The following is a 25,805-nucleotide window of genomic DNA, read 5'->3' on the forward strand; positions in this document are numbered from 1 at the left end:
ATTGACCAGTATTCAACTGCTGCTGCTACTTTTTTTTTTTCCAGACAGGGTTTCTCTGTGTCGCTTTGTCGCCTGCCTTGGAACTAGCTCTTGTAGACCAGGCTGGCCTCGAACTCACAGAGATCCGCCTGCCTCTGCCTCCTGAGTGCTGGGATTAAAGGCATGCACCACCACTGCCCCGCTGGGAGATGATTTCTATTAGAGACTCAGACCTAGTTCCAGGACAGGAACCAAAAGCTACTGAGAAACCCTCGAAAAAAAAAAAAAGAAACAGGCCAGGGCGAGGAGGGGAAACGCGGCATGGTGATCCAGGGACCACTGGGCCTGATCACCATCCTCATGTCTCAAGCTCGCTTTTTTTCCTGTCAAGCTATACCCTTGGTAAGGGGACCCCACAAAATGCTTCAGAGGAGTCCCAGAAGAAAACACGTGAGTACTTGAGGGATGTCCCCTACAGCAGGGCCTCATAAGGCTAGGCCGCGCGAGCCCCGCCCCTTCCGCCGTGCGCGTGACGTCACATGGCATGGCCCGGGTGGGGTGTGGGGAACTTGGGCTTCGCGCGCTTCTCGCTCTACGTCACCGGTGCGTAGGCTCTGCGCTTTCAAAATGCAGCGGGAATTAGTGAGTTTCCAGCTGTCTCCCGCGGTGCGCGTGAAGCTGGTGGCTGCAGGGTTCCAGACTGCCGAGGACATCCTGGAGGTGAAGCCCTCTGAGCTCAGCAAAGGTAACGAGTCCCGGCGGCCAGCTGATGCACCGCGGCCGCCTGGCGCCGCCTCCGTCTTCCTTCTCCCGCCACCGCGTTGACGACGTAAAGCGACTCTTCGCTTGTGGTTGGAACTATGTGGAAAAATATTGACTGACTGCTTTCTGTGCCCGCGCCTCCTGGATGCTTTGAGGACTGCGTCACTTACGCTCAAAGGAAGTCTCTTGGACCAGAATGTCTAATCTGTAGATGAAAAAAACCAATTTTTATTATTTTTTTTTAATTTTTTCATCTTGAGGTTTCATGATAACTGAGTTGGGTAATAATGGCTCTAGAATTGGAAAACAGACAAGCCATGTAATTCTCACAGTTCCAATATTCTGGGGGTGGGGGGAATGGAAATTGAATTCAAGAGTTGAAGGATTAGAGTAGGAATGGAGAGGCTTCAGTGAGAAAGGAATAGGAGAAAGCCCTAGAAAGATGACGGACGCCCTTTGTGATTCATGGAATACCCCAAACAGTTTTTTCAGCCCTCTTCAGATTACATTTAAGTGTGTACATTTAAGTGTGCATCCTTAATGTACACCAAAGTAAAGCTGGCGTCATCCACTGTGCCACCAATACTGTGCCCAGCTCTTTGCTGTTCACCAAAGAGGACAGAATGTAATGTTTTGTTTAAGTGTTTGGTAATGCTTTGCAATTAGCTTTGCAAATGCTAGTTAAGCCCTCTACTTAAAATTAGAGCCACACCCCTAGTCTAATTTTTAAGTTGTTTTTTTTTAAAATTTATTTATTTATTAAAGATTTCTGTCTCTTCCCCGCCACCACCTCCCATTTCCCTCCCCGTCCCCCAATTAAGTCCCCCCCCAGCCCGAAAAGCAATCAGGGTTCCCTGTCCTGTGGGAAGTCCAAGGAACCCCCACCTCCATCCAGGTTAATTTTTAAGTTTTAGTAGCAGTAATGTTGCCAACAGGACAGTAACTGAGAGGTGGAGGACTAACTAGCCACTCCTGCCTAAGACCCTGGGCTTGATCAGCCATTAAATAAACCTTGAAGTTAATGTGCTAATTCATCACCGAGGTAGACTTTTGTCTGGTTGTTTTTGAAACAAGGCTTCTCTGTGTAGTCCTGGCTATCCTGGAACTTGTTAGTGCTGAGATTAGAGGTGTGAGCCACCACATTCAGCTCTGTGTTAGACTTTTAAATCTCTAATGTCAGTTCCCCCACCCCCCGATTTTATTTTCAGAAGTTGGGATATCCAAAGAGGAAGCTTTAGAAACTCTACAGATCGTAAGAAGAGAATGTCTCGCAGATAAACCAAGATGTGCTGGTACTTCCGTGACAGTCAAGAAGTGCACAGCCCTGGAACTTCTTGAACAGGAACACACCCAGGGCTTCATAATCACCTTCTGTTCAGCCCTAGATAACATTCTCGGGGGTGGAATACCCCTAATGAAAACAACAGAAGTTTGTGGTGTACCAGGTGTTGGGAAAACACAATTATGGTAAAATAAGAACGTTCTCTTCTTAAGTATGAACTTAGTGTTTTATGTAACTAATAGAGTATTGTTCTGTGAGTTTGTAGTCAGAATACTAAAAAGTGTGTGTTACTACTTCCTGCAACAAACCATCAGCTTACCATTCATATTATCTCAGGCACCATCTTAGTGAAGGGATAGAGCAGCTTCGATGTCAGAAATGTTTCTTTTATAATACAATATAATCACTCAAGTAAGCGGATTCTCTCCTAATAGGTGGCTTCTGAGATATATTTGTCAGATGTTTTAAAGTTGATTTATATATGATAAAGAACCCTGAACCAGGGTTGGTAACATACTCCTATAATTTCATCACTCAGGATACTGAAGCAGGATTGCTGTGAGTTGGAGGACAGTCTAGACTATATAACAATTGTTAGACCAGCCAGGGATATATAGTAAGACCTGGTGTCAACAACAACCAAAAAAGTATGTTGAGCTGGAGAGATGGTTCAGTGGTTAAGAGCATTGACTGCTCTTCCAGAGGTCCTGAGTTCAATTCCCAGCAACCACATGGTGGCTCACAAACATGCAGACAGAACACTATATATATATATATATATATATATATATATATATATCAAATAAATCTTTTTTTTGATTTGTTTTTCAAGACAGGGTTTATCTGTGTAGCCTTGACTGTCCAGGACTAGGCTGGCCTCAAACTTACAGAGATCTCCCTGTCTCTGCCTCCCAAGTACTGGAACTAAAGGCATACACCACCACCACCTGGCTCAAATAAATAAATCTTTAAAAAAAAGTATGTCTACCTGGGTGTAGTGACACACTCCTGTAAATATAGCAGTAAGGCTGGAGATTGAGATAGAAGGATTGAGCCTGGGCTACATTTCCAGACCCTAATTCAGAAAAAGGGAGAAAATGTAAACCAATTCCTAGAAACCTAAAAACCACAAAGAGTTACTTAATGGTAATTTTGTGTAATACCTGCACTATAATCTAGGCATATATGGATTCATACGTATTTGGAGCTATGGAGAGTTAGCCATCTCTGTTGTCTTGGGGTATTACTTTTGTATTTAGAAAACTTGATGGTTTAGCTAATGATTAGACGCAGTTTACAAAAGACATTTTGATAGTTATGATAATGATTTGGTCATTTCTTGACAGTATGCAATTGGCAGTGGATGTGCAGATTCCAGAATGTTTTGGAGGAGTGGCTGGTGAGGCAGTATTTATTGACACAGAGGGAAGTTTTATGGTTGATAGAGTGGCAACCCTTGCAACTGCCTGCATTCAACACCTTCGCCTTATAGCAGGAGCACACATGGACGAAGGTGAGTTAGCACAAAGTGCTCCTTCTGTACGAGAAAGACAGTTTGTATTTGTGCCATTTCAGACTTCAGTAAGAGGTTGTCCCAAACTTGAAGCTTCTGCCTAGTTAACAGTACTCTCCCTGAAGCCTAGCTGTCTGTGATCATTCTGCCTCAGTCTCCAGAATGCTGGGATAGCAGACCTGTGTCGTACCCAACTTAGCAGTCATTGCTTTTTTAAATTTAATTAATTTTTTTAATGGTTTTTCAAGACAGGGTTTCTCTGTGTAACAGTCTTGGCTGTCCTGTAACTCACTTTATAGACCAGGTTGGCTTCAAACTCCCAGAGGTCTGCCTGCCAAACCTCCCAGGTGCTGGGAATAAAGGCGCTCAGCACCACACACAGCACAGCTCACGTCCTTCACCACTGAGTCACCTATCCAGCACAACAGACTTACTTTTGTAAGTAATTGAGAAGGTAAGCACCTTGGCCAGTGCGAAGGCTCAGCAGCTAAAGGTGCTTGTCACCAAGTTTGATGATGGAATTTGACCTCTAGAACTGCTATAACAGAAGAAGAGAACTGAAAATTGTCCCCTGAAGTCCACAGATGCACTGTGGCGTTTCCATAAACAGGCACACACAGTTCATTACAAACAAAAACAGATTCTTTTTTTTTTTGTTATATCTTTTCAGTAGAAATTCTGGAAAGGTAGAAGACAAAATAATTCTGTCTAAAATGTCTTACCCAATCTGTCCTTGAAAGTCCTCTATGGACAGAAGATGTACTGAGGCACTGGGATGTGAAGGCTTTAATGATTGGTGCATGAGAAAAACTAAAGGTTGTTGATTTGTTTGTTTTGTTTGTTTACTAACTTAGTGTATATTGGAAGAAGCCAGAGTTTACTAACCTGAAGTCTAGTTCCCAGGATATCCTTGTACTGCTGTATGCCTGAGGATGATCTGGCTCTGAGCCTCGTGCCTCCTTTTCCCACCTGCTGGGACTGCAGCTGTGAGCTGCTGGGTGCAGATAATTTTTCTGTGATGTTTTGTTTTGTTTACTTTGTTTTGTTGTTCATTTTTGCAATGTTGGGGATCAAACCCAAGGCCTTGGAAATGTTAGTCAAGCACTCTATCACTGAACATCATTCCAGCCCGTTCTCTTTGAGTGAATCTCTGTACACACGCACTTGTGCATACACATGGGAGGGGTTGAACGAGGGCCCTGCTCAGAGCAGGCGAGCACCTCCCACTGCAGCCTCCTCTTGGTTTTGTTTTGTAATGTTATAGCATAAGTCATTTTTTATTTGGCTTCTTGAGATAGGATCTTACTCTGTAACCCAGATTGGCTTGGAACTATGTAGGTTAGCTGGTCTGAAACTCCCAAGTTAAACAATTTCTGACATTTTTTGAGCTGGAGAGATGGCTCGGTGGTTAAAAGTACTACCTGCTCTTCCAGGTCCTGAGTTCATGTCCCAGCAACACATGGCAGCTCACAGCCAACTATAATGGGATGTGCCTTCTTTTGGTGTTGCAGATATACATGTAGGCAAAGCACCATATATATAAATAAATAAATCTTTTTAAAAACATCTCATTTTACTTAGTGTGTATGCTCATGTGTGGAGATCGGAGAGAATTTGAGTTGTTTCTCCTACTGTGTGGAGTTCAATCCTAGAGATTGAATTCAGGTCATCTTGTCAGCCATCACATACATCATAGGGACAGAAGAGAGTTCATTCATTAAAAGCTCTTGCTGCTCTTGCAGAGGATCTCGGTTTGGTTCCCAGCACCTCATGGAGGCACACAACTCTTCATAGCTCAAGTTCTGGCATCAGTGGGCTCAAGGCACACACAGGTGCACTTACATACACGCAAAACACCTAATCACGTTAAAATCTTTTTAAAAAAATACATTTTAGAATGTGGTAATTAGTTTCTCATTTCAAAGCCAAACTCGCTTTATTTTCTTTTATGTTTGGGTGTTTTGCCTGAATGTATGAATGCACTGTATGTGTACATTGCCTTTGGAGGCCAGAAGAGGGCATCAGATCTCCTCGGACTAGAATTACAGTCTGTTGTGAGCTGCCATGTAGGTTCTAGGACTCAAACCTGGTTGCTCTGGAAGAACAGCCAGTATTCTTAACTACTGAGCCATCTTTCTAAGGACCCTCTCCGCTTTTTTTTAAATTTATTTTTATTTTTTTAAACATGGCTGTCCCAGTACGTTCAGTGTAGACCAAGGTGGCCTTAAATTCTAAACCATACTTACTTTTTAAAACCATTCTAAACCATACCTACTTTTTAAAACCATACTGATGTTTTAAAATCCAGTGTTAAGATTTCATAGTGTTACTACTCAAAGATTAGAGTGCTAAAGGGAAAATATACTCCATTGGGACATTTTTCTTTTAAAATCTTTTGTTTTTGCTTTTGTTTTTCATTTTGTTTTATTTTTAATACATGGTTTCTCAGTGTAGCCCTGACTGTCCCTTGAACTCAGTTTGTAAATCAGGCTGGCTTTGAACTCAGAGATGTGCTTACCTCTGCCCACCAAGTGCTAGAATTAAAGGTGTGAGCCACATCCCTAGCCCCTGGATTTTCCTTTGAATTCTTAATTTGTATTCTTCAAAAACAAGAAAGAGAAACTTCAATCGTGATACTTCTGTTCAGTGGAAATCAATAGCTGGAGATAAACAGTAAGAATTTTGTTTATTTGTGAATAAATAATCCCTAGTTTATTACACATACAATCAAAGACAATAAAGTAAGTTTGGTTTTGAAATAAGTAACTAATTGTTGCATTTTAAAATGTATTTTTAAAAAATATTTTAATGTGATTAGGTATTTTGTTTGCATATAAGCACACCATGCCTGTACCTGATGTTCATGGAAACCAAAAGGTGACATCAGATCCCTTGGAACTGGTGCTATGGACGGTTAGGGTAAGCTGCTATGAGGGTACTGGAACCAAACCTGGGTCCTCTGCAAGAGCAGCAAGAACCCTTAAAGAAACAGTAGAAAACATTGAAAACTAAATAATAAGATCAGCAGTCAACAAAGCACATTTTACAGAGATTCTGTGGTGGTTCTGTCATCTTTTAGATGTGATGTTGTTTTACAAGGGTACAAATAACGTATCTGTGATTGTCAGACAATTAGGAAAAGAAAATATAAACTGTTTTCAGATTGCTTTGTTGTTTGTTTCAGAACATCAGAAAGCCTTGGAGGATTTCACTCTTGAAAATATTCTTTCCCATATTTATTATTTCCGTTGTCATGATTACACTGAGCTGCTGGCACAAGTCTATCTCCTTCCAGATTTCCTTTCAGATCACTCAAAGGTATCGGTCATACTACTGAAATAAAGTCTTTGGAAGTGTTGATAATTCAAAAATAAAGTGTAGTATAAACTTGATGTCCCTGCCCTGCAACTTACTTATTTTACTCTACTTTTTTGCATATATATACTATATACATTGCAAAATATATATTCTTATGTATAGGTTATGTTTTTTTGGTCTAGTTTTTTGTTTTTGGGTTTTTAGACAAGGTTTCTCTGTGTAGCTTTGGAGCCTGTCCTGGAACTTGCTCTGCAGACCAGGCTGGCTTTGAACTCACAGAGATCGACCTGTTTTCTGCCTCCCCAGTGCTGTGATTAAACATGTGTGCTACCACCGCCTAGCTTACAGGTTTTATTTTGTTTTTTATACAAGGTTTTTCTGTGTAGCGTCGTCTGTCCTGGAACTCAGGTCGTAGACCAGTCTGGCCTTGAGATTTATCTGCCTCTACTCTAGAGTGCTGAGATTAAAGGTGTGGGCCACACTGCTCAGCTGACTTTGAATTCTCAATCATTCTGTCTTCACTCAAGTGCCAGGATACAGGCTTTTGTTACCATATTCAGCATGTTTTATTTTTATTATTATTTAATTTTTTTCTGAAACAAGGTTTCTTTGTGTAGCCCTGGCTGTCCTAGAACTTGTACTGTAGACCAGGCTAGCTTCAAACTCAGAGTTCCATCTGCCTCCACCTTCTGAGTGCTGTGATTAAAGGTGTGTGCCACCATGCCTGGCGTTTGTTCTATTTTTTTTTTTTTTGATTTCAATTGGTTTACCTCTCCTTAGTCACTCTCTCTGTTTCTTTGTTTTTGTTACGGCTCAAAGTTAAAGTCTGATCCGCGTGAGGCAAGTGTTCTACCACAGGTTCTCAGCTACTATTAGACTGTTTTGGTTACTATAGCTTTGTAGTACATTCTGAAATTAGGAAACAAGATCCTCTTAACTTGGTTCTTTTGAAGATTTCTGTGGCTGTGTGGGGAGTCTTACAGTGAGTTTCAAGATTTCTGTGGCTTTGTGGGGTGTCTTACAGTGAGTTTGCTGTTGCTGTGACAACACACAGACATTTTGGTTGCAAAGGGTTAAGAGTCCATCACAGCAGGGAATCATAGCATCAGAGATGGCACTGCTGAGAGCTTACATATTTAACTGCAATCCAGAAGCAGAGAGAACAAACTGGAAATGGTACATGGCTTTGAAACCTCAAAACTTGTCCCCAGTGATGTACTTCCTCTAGCAAGGCTATACTTCCTAAGCCTTAGCAAAAAGTGCTACCAACTGGGAACCAAGTATTCAGATACTAGACTCTTGGGGATATTCATTCAAACCACCACACCATATGATTTTTTGGTTAATTTTTTATTAATGTATATATGGGCATTTTGCTTGCATTTATGTCTGTGTACCATGTATGTGCAATGTCCACACAGGCCTGAAACAGGGCACTGGTTTCCTGGAACTGGAGTTAAAGAAGATTGTGAATTGCCATGTGGGTGCTATGAATTGAACTTGGGTCCTCTGGAAGAGCAGCCAGTGCTCTTAACTGCTGAGCCATCTCCAGCAAGAGAAATGAAGCTCGAACCTTGCATGTGCATGTAATGCTAGTATTCAGGTGATGATTAATGTAGAATCATTGGGTGATACTTTGCAGAAGAAAGAAAGCCTTTGAGGGCCGGAGAGATGGTTAAGAACACTGACTGCTCTTCAGAGTTGGAATGCCAACACCCACATAGTGGCTCACAACCATCTGTAAATTTGGTTCTAAGGGATCCCTTGCCCTCTGCTGGCCTTCACAGGTACTAGGCACAAACATGGTGCACAGACATACATGGAGGCAAAACTAATACGCATAGAATAATAAAATGAATTTTAAGAGGAAACCTTTGAAGAATTAGAAATAAAACCCTAGGGTGAGGTATATAGCTCAGTAGTAGAGTGCTTACCATCTGTGGGCCACAGGTTTAATTTCTCGCATTATAAAAGAAAACTCTTTATTTTTATTTAATTTGAGTTAGAGTCTCACTGTATAGCCCAGCCTGGCCTGAAACTCACCATCCTTCCTTCACCTTCTGCGTGCTGAGATTATAGATATATACCACCATGCCTTTATTTTTTTTTTTATTTTACATATATAGTGTTCTGGGCACCAGATCTCATTATAGATGGGTGTGAGCCATCATGTGGTTGCTGGGAATTGAACTCAGGACCTCTGGAACAGCAGTCTGTTCTCTTAACCTCTGAGCCATCTCTCCAGCCCCATGCCTTTATTTTTAATTATGCAAGTGAGTGGAGGCCAGAGGAGGGCATTGGATCCCCTAAACAGATACCTGGAGTTATAGGAAGTTGTGAACTGCCTGACATGGGTAGTAGGAACTGAACTTGCATCTTCTTTAAGAGCAATGTACACTCAACTGCTGAGCCATCTCTCCAACTGCATCAAAAATGTCCAGCTAGCAAGCTAGATGGCTTTCTTTTTTTTCTTTTTTCTTTTTTTGATGGGGAGTTGTTTTTCCCTCAAACAAGCTTTCTCTGTAACAGTCCTGGCTGACCCGGATCTTGCTCTGTAGACTAGGTTGGCCTCAAAAAGAGATCCACCTGTGTTTGATTCTCGAGTGCTGGGATTAAAGGCCTGTGCCACCCCACCTGACCTGATTTCTTTTTTAAGGTTTATTTCTGTAATGGGATAAGTTCATTGTAATTGTAACTCCAAACCCAATTTCATTCTCCTGTGTTTAGGTGCAGTTAGTGATAATCGATGGCATTGCTTTTCCTTTCCGTCATGACTTTGATGATCTGTCCCTTCGGACGCGGTTACTGAATGGCCTAGCCCAACAAATGATCAGCCTCGCAAACAATCACAGATTAGCTGTAAGTATTATTAGTCAGAAGAATTTTATAGCTAACTGTATGAAATATTAATGTCTCCCTGGGCAGTGGTGGTGATGCACACCTTTAATCCCAATACTCGGGAGGCAGAGACAGGTGGGTCCCTGAGTTCGAGGTTAACCTGGTCTACAGAATGAGTTCCAGGACAGCCAAGGCTGCACAGAGAAACCCTGTCTTGAAAAACAAAACAAAAAAAATGATGTTTAAATTTACACATATTTTGCATGAGTAGATTAGACCCAGAGCCTCACGCACGGTAGGCAAATTATATGTGAACCAAAGAGTGCAGGGTTACCTGTTTGCCATTAATTTTCACTCTGCAAGCACATCCTCCCATTGACAAAAATGCACTTGTCAGAAGAGACAGGAGATCAAAATGCTGAGTTAGGGGCTGGAGAGATGGCTCAGCGGTTAAGAGCACTGCCTGTTCTTCCAAAGGTCCTGAGTTCAATTCCCAGTAACCACATGGTGGCTCACAACCATCTGTAATGAGGTCTGGTGCCCTCTTCTGGCCTGCAGGCATACAAGCAGACAGAATACTGTATAAATAATAAATAAACAAATAAATATTTAAAAAAAATGCTGAGTTACCCTGCGGTTTTTTTTTTAACCTTTTAAGGGAAATTGTTAGCACATTCCTGTGATACACCAAAGTAAATAAAAAAACTTCCTCTGTAAAATTTAAAATTTTTTTGTGTTTCCAAATCTTAGTCTTTTTAAAAGAATTTTTATGGATTTATTATATATACAGTGTTATACCTGCAGGCCAGAAGAGGGCACCAGGTCTCATTACAGATCGTTGTGAGGCACCAGGTGTTTTCTGGGAATTGAACTCAGGACCTCTGAAAGAGCAGTCAGTGTTCTTAACCTCTGAGCCATTTCTCTAGCCCCCTCTGGTTTTTTTGTTTGTTTTAAATGTTTTTTGAGATAGGGTAGCTTTGGAGCCTGTCCTGGAACTCACTCTATAAACCAGACTGGCTTCAGACTTACAGACATCTGCTTTCCTCTGCCTCCCAGTGCTAGGATTAAAGCCAGTTCTCTCCACTATGTTTTCCCAGAGATCAAACCTAAGTTGTCAGACTGCATGGAAAGAGCCTTTACCCACTGAGTACTACTTTACCATCTTACCATATCTTTCCATATCCTTTTTGCTAAAGCATAGTGCCCTTTGAATTATTTCTTACTGCTAATTGGAATTTAGCATCCTTAGTGCTGATATCCTAAGATCCCCCAGTAGAGGGCACTCAAGACAAATAGGCTGCAGAGTTACAGTTTCCTAGGTTTTGGTGGGTTTTTCTTGTTCTGTTATTTTGCTGCTGCTGGTGATGCTCCTCTATCCCAAGACTTCGGACATACTACACAAACATTCTGCCATTGAAGTATGTCCCATGCCCTATTTTAATTTAGCCCTTTCTCTTTTATGTATATAAGTTTTGGTTTGTGTGTTCACATGGAGGCCCATGTACACGTGGGCATTTGCCTGTGGAGCCCAGAGGTCAGCACTATTATCTTTCTCAGTCGCTCTCTGCCTTAGTTAGGTTTTTTTGTGTTTGTCTGGTTTTGGATTTGGTTGTTTTTTGAGTCTGGGGTTTTCTGTTGTAACCCTGGCTGTCCTAGAACTCACTCTATAGACCAGGCTATCTTTGAACTCAGATCCACCTGCCTCTGCCTCGCAAGCACTGGGATTAAAAGTATTCACCACCACTGCCTGGTGTTTTTCTTTTAAGGTACAACACATGGGTGCTGTACCTGCATGTATGTTTGTGTACCATGTCAGTGCTGTGTCCAAGGAGGCCAGAAGAGGGCATTGGATCTACCAATACTGGAATTAAAGATGGTGGATAGTGACTTGGGATTTTGTTTTTCCAGGGCTCTGAAATTCAGGACTTTGAATTCACTATACATCTAAGGATGACACTAAATTCTTACCCTTTTTAAATTTTTTTGGAGACAAGGTCTTACTTTGTAGCTCTGTCTGTTCGGAAACTCGTGTCCCCAGGCTGGTATCAAACAGATCTTTTTGCTCCTGCCTCTACCTCTAAAGTGCTGGGATTAAATGAATGTACCGCTATGCCTTGCTGTCTTACCTTTATATTGCTGTGACAGAAGTACCATGACCAAGGCAAATTTGGAATACTTTATGTATTTTTGTTTTTACTTCCCTACCAAAGTTTCCCCTTCCTCCTTTCCTCCAGTGCCTCCCTGACCAAGGCAGTTTATAAAAATGTATAAGATATGCCAGGTGGTGGTGGCTCACGACTTTAATCCCGGCATTTAGGAGACAGAGGCAGGCAGATATCTCTGAGTCTGTGGCCAGCCTGGTCTACAGAGCAAGTTCCAGGACAGGCTCCAAAACTACAGCTAAACCCAATCTTGGAAAAACCAAAAAGAAAAAAAAGCATTTAAAGGTATGGCATTATGGCTTGCTTCTCCTTAAGTGCTAGGACCAAAGGAATGTACCACCCATATTTGGCTAAAAAATTTTTTTTTTTTTTTGGTTTTTCGGGACAGGGTTTCTCTATAGTTTTGGAGCCTGTCCTGGAACTAGCGCCACCATCGCCCGGCTTGGCTAAAATTTTTATGTTATTTTTTGAGATAGGTCTATCTATCCCTGGTCGCCCTTGAACTCTCTATATAGACCAGGCTGGCCTCAAACTCAGAGATATATGCCTGCCTCTGTCCCCAAGTGCTGGGATTAAAGGCATAGGCTACTAGGCCCCAAGATTTGAATTTTAAAAAGTGTAGGGTACCGGAGAGATGGCTCAGTGAATAAAGTATTTGCTTTGGTAGCGTGAAGACCTGAGTTCAATACCCCAGCACCCATATAAAAGCCGAACATGGCACTACACTCCTGTAATCCCAGCATTGTGAAGGTGAGGGCACGGAAAGGATTTCCACAGGGGATTCTTTGGTTTTGCCAGCCAGCCAGCCAAACTCAAAGAAGAATCCTAGGTTCAATGAGAGACCCTGTCTTAAAAGAAAAAAAAAAAAGGCCTGGAGTTGGTAGGACATGCCTTTAATCTCAGCACTTGAGAGGCAGGGACTGGTGAATCTCTTGAGTTTGAGGCGAGCCTGGTGGTCTACAGAGTAAGTTCCAGGACAGCCAGTTAAAAAGAAAAACCCTGTCCTAAAAAATGAAAAATAAATAAAAGAATAAGAATTCTTTGTTCCTTCAGATTTTTCTTATCATGTTTTCTGATAACACATGTTTGCACGTAAGTACAGAAAATTTTTATTTTTAAAATTTCAAACAAATGAGCAAATCTCCTTCATCTCTTCGCCTTTATTTAGAAAAAAATTGTATTTTGAAGAGCTTTATTTAATTTGTGTGTATGAGTGTTTTGCCTGCATGTATGTCTGTGTACCACATGCGTGCCTGGTGCCAGAGGAGGCCATAAGAGGGTTTCAGGTTTCTGGATTTGAAGTTATAAGTCAGCTTCTCAACTTGTGGGTCATAACCCCCCAAGACCATCAAAAACACAGATATTTACATTATGATTCATAACAGTAGCAAATTTTTTTTTTTTTTGCTTTTGTTTTTTGTTTTTCGAGACAGGGTTTCTCTGTGGCTTTGGAGCCTGTCCGTAACTAGCTGTGTAGACCAGGCTGGCTGCAAACTCTTAGAGATCCACCTGCCTCTGTCTCCAAATACTGGGACTAAAGGCGTGCACCACCACTATCCAGCATATCCTAACTTTCTTAATGTTTTGATCTTATAGGTTATTTTAACAAATCAGATGACAACAAAGATTGATAAAAGTCAAGCATTACTTGTTCCTGCATTAGGTGGGTAAATGAATTAGATAAAACATTTTCATTTTAATATTTTCCTACCTTGTCATTTGAATACTATAAGCTTTGAAAATAGAGACTGCTTATCCACTGATTCATCTGCTCACTAAGTACAGTGTCCTGAGATACTGACTAATCCTTTCATAATTTAACAAACATTTATTGAGTATCTGCTATCTGGCAGCTGTGTTAGAAACCTGAGAAATAAATATTCAAAATAGGATTCTAGACATTAAAACCTCAGTCTTGCTGGGCAGTGGTAGCACACACCTTTAATTCCAGCACTCAGGAGGCAGAGGCAGACAGATCTCTGAGTTTGAGGCCAGCCTAGTCTGCAGAGTTCCAGGATAGCCAGGGCTACATAGAAAAATCCTGTCTCAAAAAACAAGCAAACAAACCCCTCAGTCTTAGGGGCTACAGAGGTGGCTTAGCCATTAAGAGCACTGACTGCTTAAAATAAAAAAGAAATTTAAAAAAAACCTAAGCCCATGGTTTTAGGCAGGAAAGGAGTCTGTTTAAATACAAATCATACCAGTGCAAACAAGTATGACTATATTTCTTTTTTTTTCTAAGATTTATTTATTATGTATATAGTGTTCTCCAAAAGAGGGTACCAGATCTCATTATAGATGGTTATGAGCCACCATGTGGTTACTGGGAATTGAACTCAGGACCTCTGGGAGCACAGTCTGTGCTCTTAACCACTGAGCCATCTCTCTAGCCCATTACTATATTTCTAATGTGATTTTATTAGAACACAATGTTTCAAGATCTATCTTGACGTATTATTGAAACCCAGTAATACTCTGTGTGCCAAACATGATGATACAGAACTGTAGTCCCAGCCCCTCATGAGGCTGAAGTAGGAGGGACTTTAGCCCAGAAATCCCGGGAAAGCCTGGACTGCATAATGAAACCCCCTTGGTGACTTGTCTTTAATCCCGGTACTCCAGAGGCAGCAGCAGACTTAATTCAAGGCCATCCTGGTCTAACTATCAAATTCCAGGTCAGTCAGAACCATAATGAGACCCTGTTACTGGGTGTCAGAAATACATAGTAGGCCTTATAGAATGGAAGGTGGATAATATACTGAAACTATAATCTTTTCGTGGAGCAAATAGAGGACAGTGATTTGCATTGCTCTCCTGGAGAAGTAAAACTCTATCACTCTTAGGATCTTCCTCATGTGCCACAGGTTTTGAAACCAGGAACATTCTTTAGTTTACTTTGTACGTTTTTTCAGAGACGGTTTCTCTGTGTAGCCCTGTGTGTCCTGAAACTCACTCTTTAAACCAGGCTGGCCTCAAACTCAGAGATTCCCCTGCCTCTGCCTCCTAAGTGTTAGGATTAAAGGTATATACACCACCTTGGTTTGCTTGGTCAAAACCAAGAATATTATTTTTTTAAGTAAATACTTTATTATTTTATATTGGTTTTTTTTAATTTCTCAAGACAGGTTTTTTCTGTGTAGATCTGGCTGTCCTGGAACTTGCTCTGTAGACCAGGCTGGCCTTGAACTCAAAGAGACCTGCCTGCTTCTTGAGAGCTGGGATTAAAGGCATCCCATACCCCACCTCGTCCAACAATTTTATTTATTTTTTTGATTTTCGAGACAGGGTTTCTCTGTAGTTTTTGGTGCCTGTCCTGGAACTAGCTGTTGTAGACCAGGCTGGTCTCGAACTCACAGAAATCCACCTACCTCTGCTTCCCAGTGCTGGGATTAAAGCCGTGCGCCAGCGCCACCACCGCCTGGCTCAAGAATATTTTTATTCTAAACTTGGTAATTTAAGATTGTATTTGGCCAGAGACCTTCTAAGCAACTTGAAAATTCTAAAGGTATTATATAGTTAATTCTTTTTTTTTTTTTTTTTTAGGGGAAAGCTGGGGGCACGCTGCTACAATAAGGCTTATTTTTCATTGGGAACAAAAGCAAAGGTCAGTATAGAAATAAGTTCATAATTCAGAATATCAGTCTAATTACACTGAGTACTTAATGGCTCCTAGCATTAGTCCCCAGCTTGAGATTTTCAGTGACCCATAAACCACTGCTTTTGTTGCCTTGTTTGACATCAGTTATAGAAAACATAGAAACACACTGTTAGTACTGCACATTCAGCTACATAGGGAATTCTTTGTGTATTTAAATGATGGGGTGAATGCACCTGGAACATGTAGGTGGCTAAGGAATTGCTGCCTTCTGATACTCTTTGAAATCCCTTATTAGCTATGAAGAAGGAGGTGGTACTCCGCGTTCCCAGAAGGAATTGAAAGAAGAATAAAATCAGGACAAAAGGAAAACTTTTGAGGTTAGCGGTAGGACTAATACATGTGGAAAACAGGATGGTGTTTCTTAGTTGCTTAATATAGTTCTTGCATGAAATTGTGTCTGTCATTTTTCCCCTTTTATTACCCATGTATTTACCTGCCTTTCCCAAGTATTGTTCTTTAAAATAAAATCATGGCAGCATGGAGCCTTTGTGTTTGTTTCTAAAGCTGCTGAGCAAGTGAATGGACCAGCTTTCCTTTTCTTTAAAGTAGGCCATTGAAAGCTATGAAGTCTTTTATTCTGTACTTCAAAAAATATCAGATTTATGCCAGCCTTTCTGCTTTGTGATTAATTGGGATAACCTAGAGAACTTGGTATGGAAGTGCTCTAATAAAGAAGGAAACTGAGGCAGTATGTAGGCAGCATTGAGCTTAGTCAGCGATACTATATTTTTATTTTATTCTTAGAAAGCTGCACTACATACCTTCTAATTCTCTTTCAAATTCATATTGTGGTTAGGTATGTTGGCACATACCAGCACTCGGGACTGAGGAGAATAGTCTGAGTTCGAGGCTAACATGGCCTGTGTAGTTCCAGGTCAGCCTAGGACTGCAAGAGTCCTTAAAAAAGAATAGAAAAGGCCGTATTATAAAACTCTGTTTCATGAACAAAATTTTTTGGAGGGTGGAGAGAATATATCTATTTATCTGTCTATGTAGCCCTGGCTGTCACGGAGTTCGCTGTATAGCCCAGGCTGGCCTTGAACTCACAGAGATCTGCCTGCTTCTGCCTTCTGAGTGCTGACATTAAAGGGGTGCACCACCACTGCCAGCTTTATTTAATTTTTAAAAAGGGATTTATTTATCTGATGTGAGTAGTCTTCCTGCCTATTTTTGCATGTTCGGTGCCCACAGAGGTCAGAAGAGGGCACTGGATCCCCTGGAACTGGAATTAGAGATGGTTGTGAGCTGCTGTGTGGGTACTGGGAACTGAACCTGAGTTCTCTGCAGGAGCAGCGAGTGCTCTGCACTCCGCAGCCACCTCCCCAGCCCTTACTGTGGCTGTAAGGGAAAGGAAGGCACGGACTTTGTGCAGTAGCCTCTGGAGGTAGAGACTGTGTGAGTCAGTTGGAAAAGACTGCACCAGTGCAGTCACTAAAACCTAACTTGGTCAGGCATGAATTCTTTCCCTTTGTCCTGTAATAACTTTTCTAGAAGATAATTATAATATTGCATGCAATTCTTCTATTCCCTAGTAGAAGTGCTTTTCCTCTGAATTGTTGATTTCAAGTCTGTAGATATGACAGTGGTGTGTATACTTTATGATAATCAGAATTCAGTCGCTAAAGAATCAAGATATTTTTGTTTATTGTTTGAAACTAAATTGTCTTTAAGTTTTGTGAAATATTTGCTTCTAGGGAAGATGGTGGTTTTGTTTGGTTTGGGTTTTGAGTACTAGAAATTGAACGAGGACTTTTGAGCATGCTCAATACAAGCTCTCCTACTATAGATGAGCTATGGGCCCATCCATAAGATTGCGTGAAGTCTTACATGCTTTTTATTTGCTGTTTGTTTTTGCGATAGACTCTCAAGTAGTGCAGGCTGGCCTGTAACTTACTAGATAGCATAGAATGGCCTTAATTCTTGAAACTTTGCTTCTACCTCATAAATACTGAGTTTCCAGAAAAGTACCCCACTTTATTCCCCTGATATTAGGGAATTAGGGCCTGGGAAAAGCTAAGCAAACACTCTGCCATTTCTGCTTTTTAGAAATTTATTTTAAAAATATGAAAATAATTTATAAACTGATAATTATAAAAATGAACACTTTAAATATGAACAGAAAAACCTAAAACCTTGAATAATATTTATAATATGAATTGAGCTTAGATATTATCTCATGGACTAGTAACATCTGATTTTATATTTTGCTTTTTGTTTTTAAGATAGGATCTTGCTGTGTAGCTCTGACGGGTCTGGAATTTGCTACGGTGATCCACCTGCCTCTGCCTCCCCAGTCCTGGGGTTAAAGATGTGCCCCAACACTTCCTACCCAGAAACATCTGATTTTTAACATTTGACAAATGACAGAATGGCATTCCAACAATTAAATGATTATGTCTGTGTCCTTACATTATGTGGGTTCCCCAATTTGCATATTCATGATGATATGAGGCCAAGATTTTCAGAATTATACCCCTCGTTGCCAAGAAGATCTGGTGGTAGAGTGGAGTAATACTTGACACCCCCACACAGCATTTCATATTGTGCTCAGCTTTAGAGCACAAATTGTACTTCTGTCTTGTTTCTTCCTGACCCAAACTATGTAGTTCAGCCATATGTTAAGCTTCATCTCAGCTAGGGCTGTGAGCCAAGTGATTCTTTTTGGTTTAGTTTAAAAAGATCTCTTGAAAAAAGATCTTTTTTAGATGCTGACATGATGTACAAAGATTTTTTTACCTAGAAATTTGAAGAGAATATCCTAACTTAAAAGGTTGATCAATTCCCTTTTGACCTTAGGGTTGATTTTTCCTTTCTATAGCCCAAGCTGGCCTGGAACTCTTAGCAATCCTCTTGCATCCTGCTTTAGCATTATAGGCACAATCTGCCACATCTAGTGATAATTTAATGATTTGTACTAAATGTATAAAGGCTTCTTAAAAATCTTACTCCTTTTTTTGACTTGGGCATGCATGGTAGAACGCACTTGAGAGAAAGGTTGGGAGTTCATGGCCAGTCTGAGGCACATAGGAATACTCAATCTCAGAAAGCCCTTGGGCCATATTCCCTGCCTCAAGAGTGAGCAGTAGAGGTTATCGCTTCTTAATTTCCTCAAAAATTCAGATGTACTTGACACCTTTTGGCACATACTGGAGATGTAAGATGACTTGTGTACTTTTTGTAAGATTATCTAATTTTCCTTTCTTTTCTTCTTTCTTTCTTTTTTATTTTTTGAGATAGTGTTTCACTATGTAGCCCTGACTATCCTGGACTTACTCTGTAGACCAGGCTGGCCTTGAACTTACAGAGATCAGTCTGCCTCTGCCTCCCAAGTGCTAGGATTAAAGGTGTGCGCCACCTCCCACCACCCCCCGCCCGGCTGCTTCTAGCATTTTTTTTTGTTTTTTAAATTTTTTTTCCTTTTTTTTTTGTTTGCTTTTCCAGACAGGGTTTCTCTGTGTAGTTCTGGATGTCCTGGAACTCAGAGATCTGCCTGCCTTTGCCTCCCGAGTGCTGGGATTAAAGGCGCGCACTGCCACTGTCCAGCAGTTTTTCTTTTTTGGCAGTGCTTTGGATTGAACCTAGAGCCTCATCAAACACTACTATATTCCTAGTGACATGTGTCATTAGTACCTTCCTATTGTTACATATTTTTCACCACTTTTAATTTTTAGCATAAGTAGCATTGCATATCAAGTAATTTATTTATTTAAATCTGTCATTAAATTTTTATATATACAAACAACCTTATTGGATGTATTAGTTATTGCATGCTTACATGGAATTTTTTTTTTAAAGAAGGATTTTGTTTGTTTTAAGACACAGACTGCCTTGAACTTGTGGGCTCAAAAAAATCCTACCTCTGCCTACTTGAAACTAAAGGCATCCGCACGGTAACTCGTGAGGGAGGGTTTTCTGTTTCTTTTTTTTTTTTTTATATTTATTTATTTATTATGTATACAATATTCTGTCTGTATGCCTGCAGGCCAGAAGAGGGCGCCAGACCTCTTTACAGATGGTTGTGAGCCACCATGTGGTTGCTGGGAATTGAACTCAGGACCTTTGGTAGAGCAGGCAATGCTCTTAACCACTGAGCCATCTCTCCAGCCCGGTTTTCTGTTTCTTAATATTTCTCTACAATTATGTTCTCAAGAACACTTGATAAGATTCTGCACATTTAAATTATGAAATCGGCCATGCAACCTAATTATTAAAGTAATGTTTATATGTATTTTTTACTTCAAACAGATTTGCAACATTGTACAAGTCGCCAAGCCAGAAGGAGTCCACAATACCATTTCAGATCACAGTTAGTATTATTTAATCAGAGTGGGGTTTTGGTGTTGGTGGGCAGTAAATATCTGAAGGGGTCATGTACAAATGGTTTCTGTTAATCTTATAAGCAGCAAGCATGTTTGAAGACAGTTTTAGTGGGAGAACATCACCAAAACAGTACTAACAGAATACTGTAGTTACAGTTGGGCGGCGGTGGCGCACGCCTTTAATCCCAGCACTTGGGAGGCAGAGGCAGGCGGATCTCTGTGAGTTCCAGGACAGCTAGGGCTACACAGAGAAATCCTGTCTCAAAAAAACAAAACAAAAAAAAAAGCCAGAAAAGAAAAAGAAAAAAATTATCTTTGAGAACAGAGGAAATATTTATGTTTCATGGCATCTGTAAAATCTCCTACAGATTTTTATGTTAAAAGTTTTCAGAAAGGAAAAGGTACAGCTGGACATGACAGCCTACACTTAGGAGACTGAGGTAGACGGGGATCAGTAGTTCAAGAGCAGCCTAAAAAGTATATGGTCCTGTTTCAGAAATATCAGCAACAAGAAGGATAATGCTGGTATTGGTATTTGGTCTGTAGTAGCTGTCACACTTACGTCACTCTCCTGGACACTTACATCACTAGACACCAGGCCCAAGTCACCCTCAAACTCACTACAAAGCTAATCATGACCTTGAGCTTCATTATTCAATATATTTTTAAAATTTATATATCATTTGTAAACCATTTGTGTGCTTGGTGTCCAAGGAGGGTGAGCCTCCACCTGGGTCTTTCTCAAGAACAAGTGCCCTTAACTACTGAGCCAATTCTCAGTAGTTAAGCAACCCTTGCTTTTTTTTTTTTTGAGACAGGGTCTCTCTACATAGCCTTCACTGTCCCAGAACTTATTCTATAGACCAGGCTGGCCTCACACTCAGAAATTGGCCTACCTCTGCCTCCCGAGTGCTAGAATTAAAGGTGTGAGCCACCACACTAAGCAGCCATCTTGTAAGGATAGAGAGAACAATGGAAAGCAGTCCTGAAAATGAATTCTTCACTTAGTGTTTACACTGCCCTTACATTCACCAACTGCTGTTGTTTTGTCTTTTTGAGAAGAGGTCTTGTTATATATATAGTCCAGGCTGACTTTGAGCTTTTGATCCTCCTGCCTCAGCTGCCTGAGGGCTTACTATTACAGATGCATACCACATGCCAGACAGGATATTTTATTGTGAAGATGATTTGTAAAGCAGATAAATAGCAGATCAGACTACTTTCCACTTCTCCCGGCAGGTACCATACGGCTTACTAGGATTCTTTTTAGAGAACTTTTGTTGTTAACTTGGGCAAAAGGGTGTTGGGCCTCATCACTGAACTATTGGAGTCTTAGAGAACATCCTTATTCAGTGTTATTTAAAAACTATTTGGAAAATTAATTTTTACTTTAAATATTCATTAAGTCTATTTGTGTATTCTTCATCTTGCAGCCTCAGGGATTTCGAGATGCTGCCATCACTGTTCCTTCGTCACAGGCAGGAGCGTCTTTGAATTTCCGGAAACGGTCACGAGAACAAGAGGAAGAGTGCTGACCCAAAACTAATCTCAGTATACAGTTAGACTCGCCATGTGGTATTCATTGTAGTACATATAAGTTTTTGATACTCTTTAAATATAAGCACATATTCTTTAAAATATAGACACATTCACTCATGCCATGAGTGAATCAGAATTATTTGATATGAATGGGAAATAGTTACAGACTCTTCTGGGAAAAAAAAAATTTTTTCTGTATGCATATGCCATGGTGTACTCGTAGTAAGAGGACAACTTGGGGAGTCAATTTTCTACTTCCATTTGTTTTTTTTTTTGGTTTTTTGAGACAGGGTTTCTCTGTGGCTTTGGAGCCTGTCCTGGAACTAGCTCTGTAGACCAGGCTGGTCTGAACTCACAGAGATCCGCCTGCCTCTGCCTCCCGAGTGCTGGGATTAAAGGCGTGCGCCACCATCGCCGGGCTCCATTTTCTTTTTTAAATTATTTTTATTTGTATGGGTGTTTCCCGTGTGTGTGTGTGTGTGTTCATGTGTGTTGGTTCCCTACAAAAGCCTACATGTGTGTGCTGGTGCCTACAAAAGCCAGAGTAGGTTGGTGGATCCCCTGGAATTGAAGTTAAATGATACTGAGTCACCATGAAGGTGCTAGGAATCAGACCCCAGCCTTCTCCAAGAGCCAAAAAATGTTCCCTAATGCTGAGCGGTGGTGGTGCACGCCTTTAATCCCAGCACTTGGGAGGCAGAGGCCGGTGGATCTCTGTGTGTGAGGCCAACCTGGGCTACAGAGTGAATTCCAGGACAGCCAGGGCTATATAAAGAAACCCTGTCACTGAGGGAGAATCCAGTCTTTTTTTCTCTACTTACTGTCTCCTGTTGGTTTGGACAAACAAGTCTACCTGGCAGATGGTGGTTGCGTTTGGATTTCATCTTAGAGTTAGAGTGTATAAGTTAAAAAGATACAGATTTTCTTTGATTTCATGTCATCAATATGATTACCCTTTCTGGTAATTGATGTACATACATGAATATTGATAGTATGACTTCATCTATCAAAATATAAAGTTAAAATATAAAGTAGCTTCCCTCAGGATAGCTGGCGCTCTCGCAGAACACAGTTTTATCTGGTAAAGCGAATGATTAGAGGTCCCTAGGATAAAACCGGACTCGCTGAACATAGTGAACAATGAGGACTACTGAGAACTCAAGAACAATGGCAATGGGTTTTTGATCCTACTGCACGTACTGGCTTTGGGGGAGCCTAGGCAGTTTGGATGCTCACCTTACTAGACCTGGATGGAGGTGGGTGGTCCTTGGACTTCCCACAGGGCAGGGAACCCTGATTGCTCTTTGGGCTGATGAGGGGGGGACTTGATTGGGGGAGGGGGAGGGAAATGGGAGTCAGTGGCTGGGAAGAGACAGAAATCTTTAATAAATAAATAAATTAAATTAAAAAAATATAAAGTAGCCATCAAAGATTAACGTGGCTAAAAGTTTGCTTCCAGGGAGGTATTATTGGAAGGTAGTAGAAACTAAGAAGTAGGGCCTTATGGGAAATCTTTAGATCATTTTGAGGGTGTACTTCAGAGAGGATTGTGGGACTCCAGGTCTGTTTTTTCTCTTGCTTCCTGGTCTTGAGGTGAATAGTTTGGCCTTATCATGTGTACATCAGCTATTGCCATCTGGCAAACCGACCAGAGACCTGGAAGCACTGAGTTTCTCTGATCATGGGTTATAACCTCTAAAGCTGAGCCAAAATAAACCTTTTATCTCAGCTATTATAGTGATGAAAAGCTAACACAAATAGATTTGTATGCACACAGAAATATTTTCAAGATTTATGAGTGTTTTGCCTGCTTGTGTGTCTGTGTACCATGTCTGTAAAGCACAGGAGAGAATGTTGGATCCCCAGGAACTCTTACAGGCAGTTCTGAAATACCATGGAGGTGCTGGAAACTGAATTTAAGTCTTCTGTAAGAGCAGCAAGTGCTCTTAACTGCTGAAACAATTACACTGGGTAATTCCAGTACCCCAGAGTGACTTTTTTTAAAAATTGGTATAATAATGGGTTTCGTGACGACTTTTGTGTGCTTTTTGTTTTTTGAGACAGGGTTTCCCTGTAACAACAGCTCTGGCTATCCTGGAACTCTCTTTTGTAGACTATGTTGGCCTTGAATTCACAGAGATCCATCTGCTTTTGCCTCCCAAGTGCTGGAATTAAAGACATTATAGGTATATCATGTACTCATTTTCAGTGTTTTAATGTCATTTCCTTGTTTTATCATGTTGTGGACACAGCTCATACAACATAAGCTGATAATATAGTTTACTTTAAAAACTCATTTTGGAGCAGGGTGGTGATGGCAAATGCCTTTAATACCAACATTTAGGAAGCAGAGGCAGGTGGATCTCAGTGACTTCGAGGTCAGCCTGGTCTACAAAGTGAGTTTCAGGACAGCCAGGACTTGACTGTTCAGAGAAGCCCTGTCTCAAAATACCAAAACAAAACAAAAAAATATTTTGGGAAGAATAAATACTAGAAATTTACATTATCTATTGCTGTACTTGGAAAATCAATTTGATACCAAATAAGTTTAGGTGTTTATTATGTTGAAATATAAAGTTAAAAGCTCACATAACCTGATTCAACACCTGGTTTTGTTTATTTTTAGGATACAGGCTTAACATTTTTTTTTTTTTTTGGTTTTTCGAGACAGGGTTTCTCTGTGGTTTTGGAGCCTGTCCTGGAACTAGCTCTTGTAGACCAGGCTGGTCTCAAACTCACAGAGATCCGCCTGCCTCTGCCTCCTGAGTGCTGGGATTAAAGGCGTGCGCCACCACCCCCCGGCCAGGCTTAACATTTTAAATATAGTTACTACATATCTACATTGTTAGAGAAAAACTTAGAGATCATTTCATCATGGGCTGGGGAGATGCTTCATTCAGTCAAATGCTTGCCATGCCGGCATGAAGATATGAGTTTTATCCTTGGAACCCACATGAAATAAACCTGAGACAGGCAGATTACTGGATCTCACGAGGCAGCCAGGACAGCTGAACCTGGGCTTCAAGCCAGTGAGGCTGTCTTAAAAGACTAGGGTGTACAGCTGGGGAATGACACTCTGAGATGTGATCAGGCCTCTACACACACACACCATTCTACCAGTGTCTTTCCTGTGTGATGCATGTGTGCACATTTGTGTATGTGGGTGAATGTGGTTGTATGTGATTCACAGTTGTCATGGGGTGTTCAGAGGACAAGCTCGTTGTTGTTGGTCTTTGCTTTCTACTGTGTTTGAGACAGCATCTCATTGCACTGGTCTGCAAGCTCCCAGGGATTCTCCTGTCTCTGCCTCCCGATATGCCACAGGAGGCCAGGATTACAGGGGCATGCTCTTAACTGCTGAGCCATCTTTCAGCCCCACTGTGTTTTATTTTTGTCAATAATGTTCTTAATCAAGTTTCTGTGGTTGGTGGTAAAGTTACAGTATAATCTGATAGGATGATCCTAGAACTCAAGTTAGACCCACATTCTCACTGTGCCTGAGACTTCCAGAAGCCATGCCAATTTGGGTGTCTTTATTTTTCATATTTATTTTTACTGCCTTATTTATAAAAAAGGTTGTTTATAAATGATTGTTTGATTTTCTGGCTTCTGTTTTTATAGAGGCATTATGAGGCACACAGTCACTGGAAATGATCAACACTGAAAATATTGGAAACAATGACATTTACTTTCAAGATCACAGAAGTGTGGTTGCTGCATCCCTGTAATCCCAGCACTCGGAAGCTAAGGCATGAGGATTGCTGCTAGTTCCAGCCTAGCCTGAGCTGCACAACAAGACCCGTGTGTCTAAAAATAAATAAAACATCATAAAAATCAATAATATTCACATTACTCTTATAATACGTTGAATTTCAGTTTTGAGACAAAGCTGAATTGTTTTATTGCTTTAGAAAACATACTGAGTTACAGGAGAGAAGCTGACTGTTCATAATATGTATTTTTAGTTAACATCAGTGCCTAAATTTACTGTTACTGTTAAAATTTACAGAACATTTTGCTCCCTTAGAACCGATTTTGGCATAAAAATATGTTGACAAGATTTCATGTATTTTTGACCACAGTTTATTTCTTTGCTTGTTTTCAGTCCCAATTCACCTTTGACACAGGCTTCTTGTTGGTATTTCAGGTGTCCATTTGACTTTCATTCTATGTAGTGAGATGGAAAGTGAGTTTTTAAGCATTCTATTACTTTACGATTTTAAGTTACGATGTGTAACTTAAGAAAATATAAAAATTATTCTCATTCAGAAGAATGGAGGGAGAACTCAAGGTTATATCCTACCTACTTTCAAAATAAGAAATTGCAAGATAAAGGACAAAAACCAAGCAGTTATGTAAAGAGAAGTTATGACAAAAGCCATATAAATTGAGGCTCAAGAGAAAAGTATAATGCAGTAGAAACAAGTCCCAGGGC

The 25,805-nt window shown here is 40.7% G+C and overlaps 1 protein-coding gene across 6 annotated transcripts; it reads left to right on the top strand.

The window, feature by feature from the left end:
- The first annotated feature begins 528 nt into the window (after positions 1-528).
- Rad51c (RAD51 paralog C) lies at positions 529-25,805 on the top strand. Of its 6 annotated transcripts, XM_075991194.1 has the most exons (10): positions 529-724; positions 1,950-2,208; positions 3,370-3,536; positions 6,721-6,854; positions 9,582-9,713; positions 13,451-13,517; positions 15,398-15,458; positions 19,758-19,818; positions 21,265-21,352; positions 24,990-25,801. In XM_075991194.1, the coding sequence occupies exons 1-10, from the start codon at positions 607-609 to the stop codon at positions 25,022-25,024; spliced, it is 1,122 nt and encodes a 373-aa protein (XP_075847309.1). In that variant the 5' UTR covers positions 529-606; the 3' UTR covers positions 25,025-25,801. The 6 variants fall into 6 exon arrangements, with proteins under 6 accessions (XP_075847309.1, XP_075847312.1, XP_075847310.1 ...); XM_075991197.1 differs by lacking the exon at positions 15,398-15,458 and having other exon boundaries at positions 24,990-25,803; XM_075991195.1 differs by lacking the exon at positions 24,990-25,801 and having other exon boundaries at positions 21,265-21,775.

This window comes from Microtus pennsylvanicus, chromosome 11 (genome assembly GCF_037038515.1).
Source record: "Microtus pennsylvanicus isolate mMicPen1 chromosome 11, mMicPen1.hap1, whole genome shotgun sequence".
Lineage (NCBI taxonomy): Eukaryota > Metazoa > Chordata > Mammalia > Rodentia > Cricetidae > Microtus > Microtus pennsylvanicus.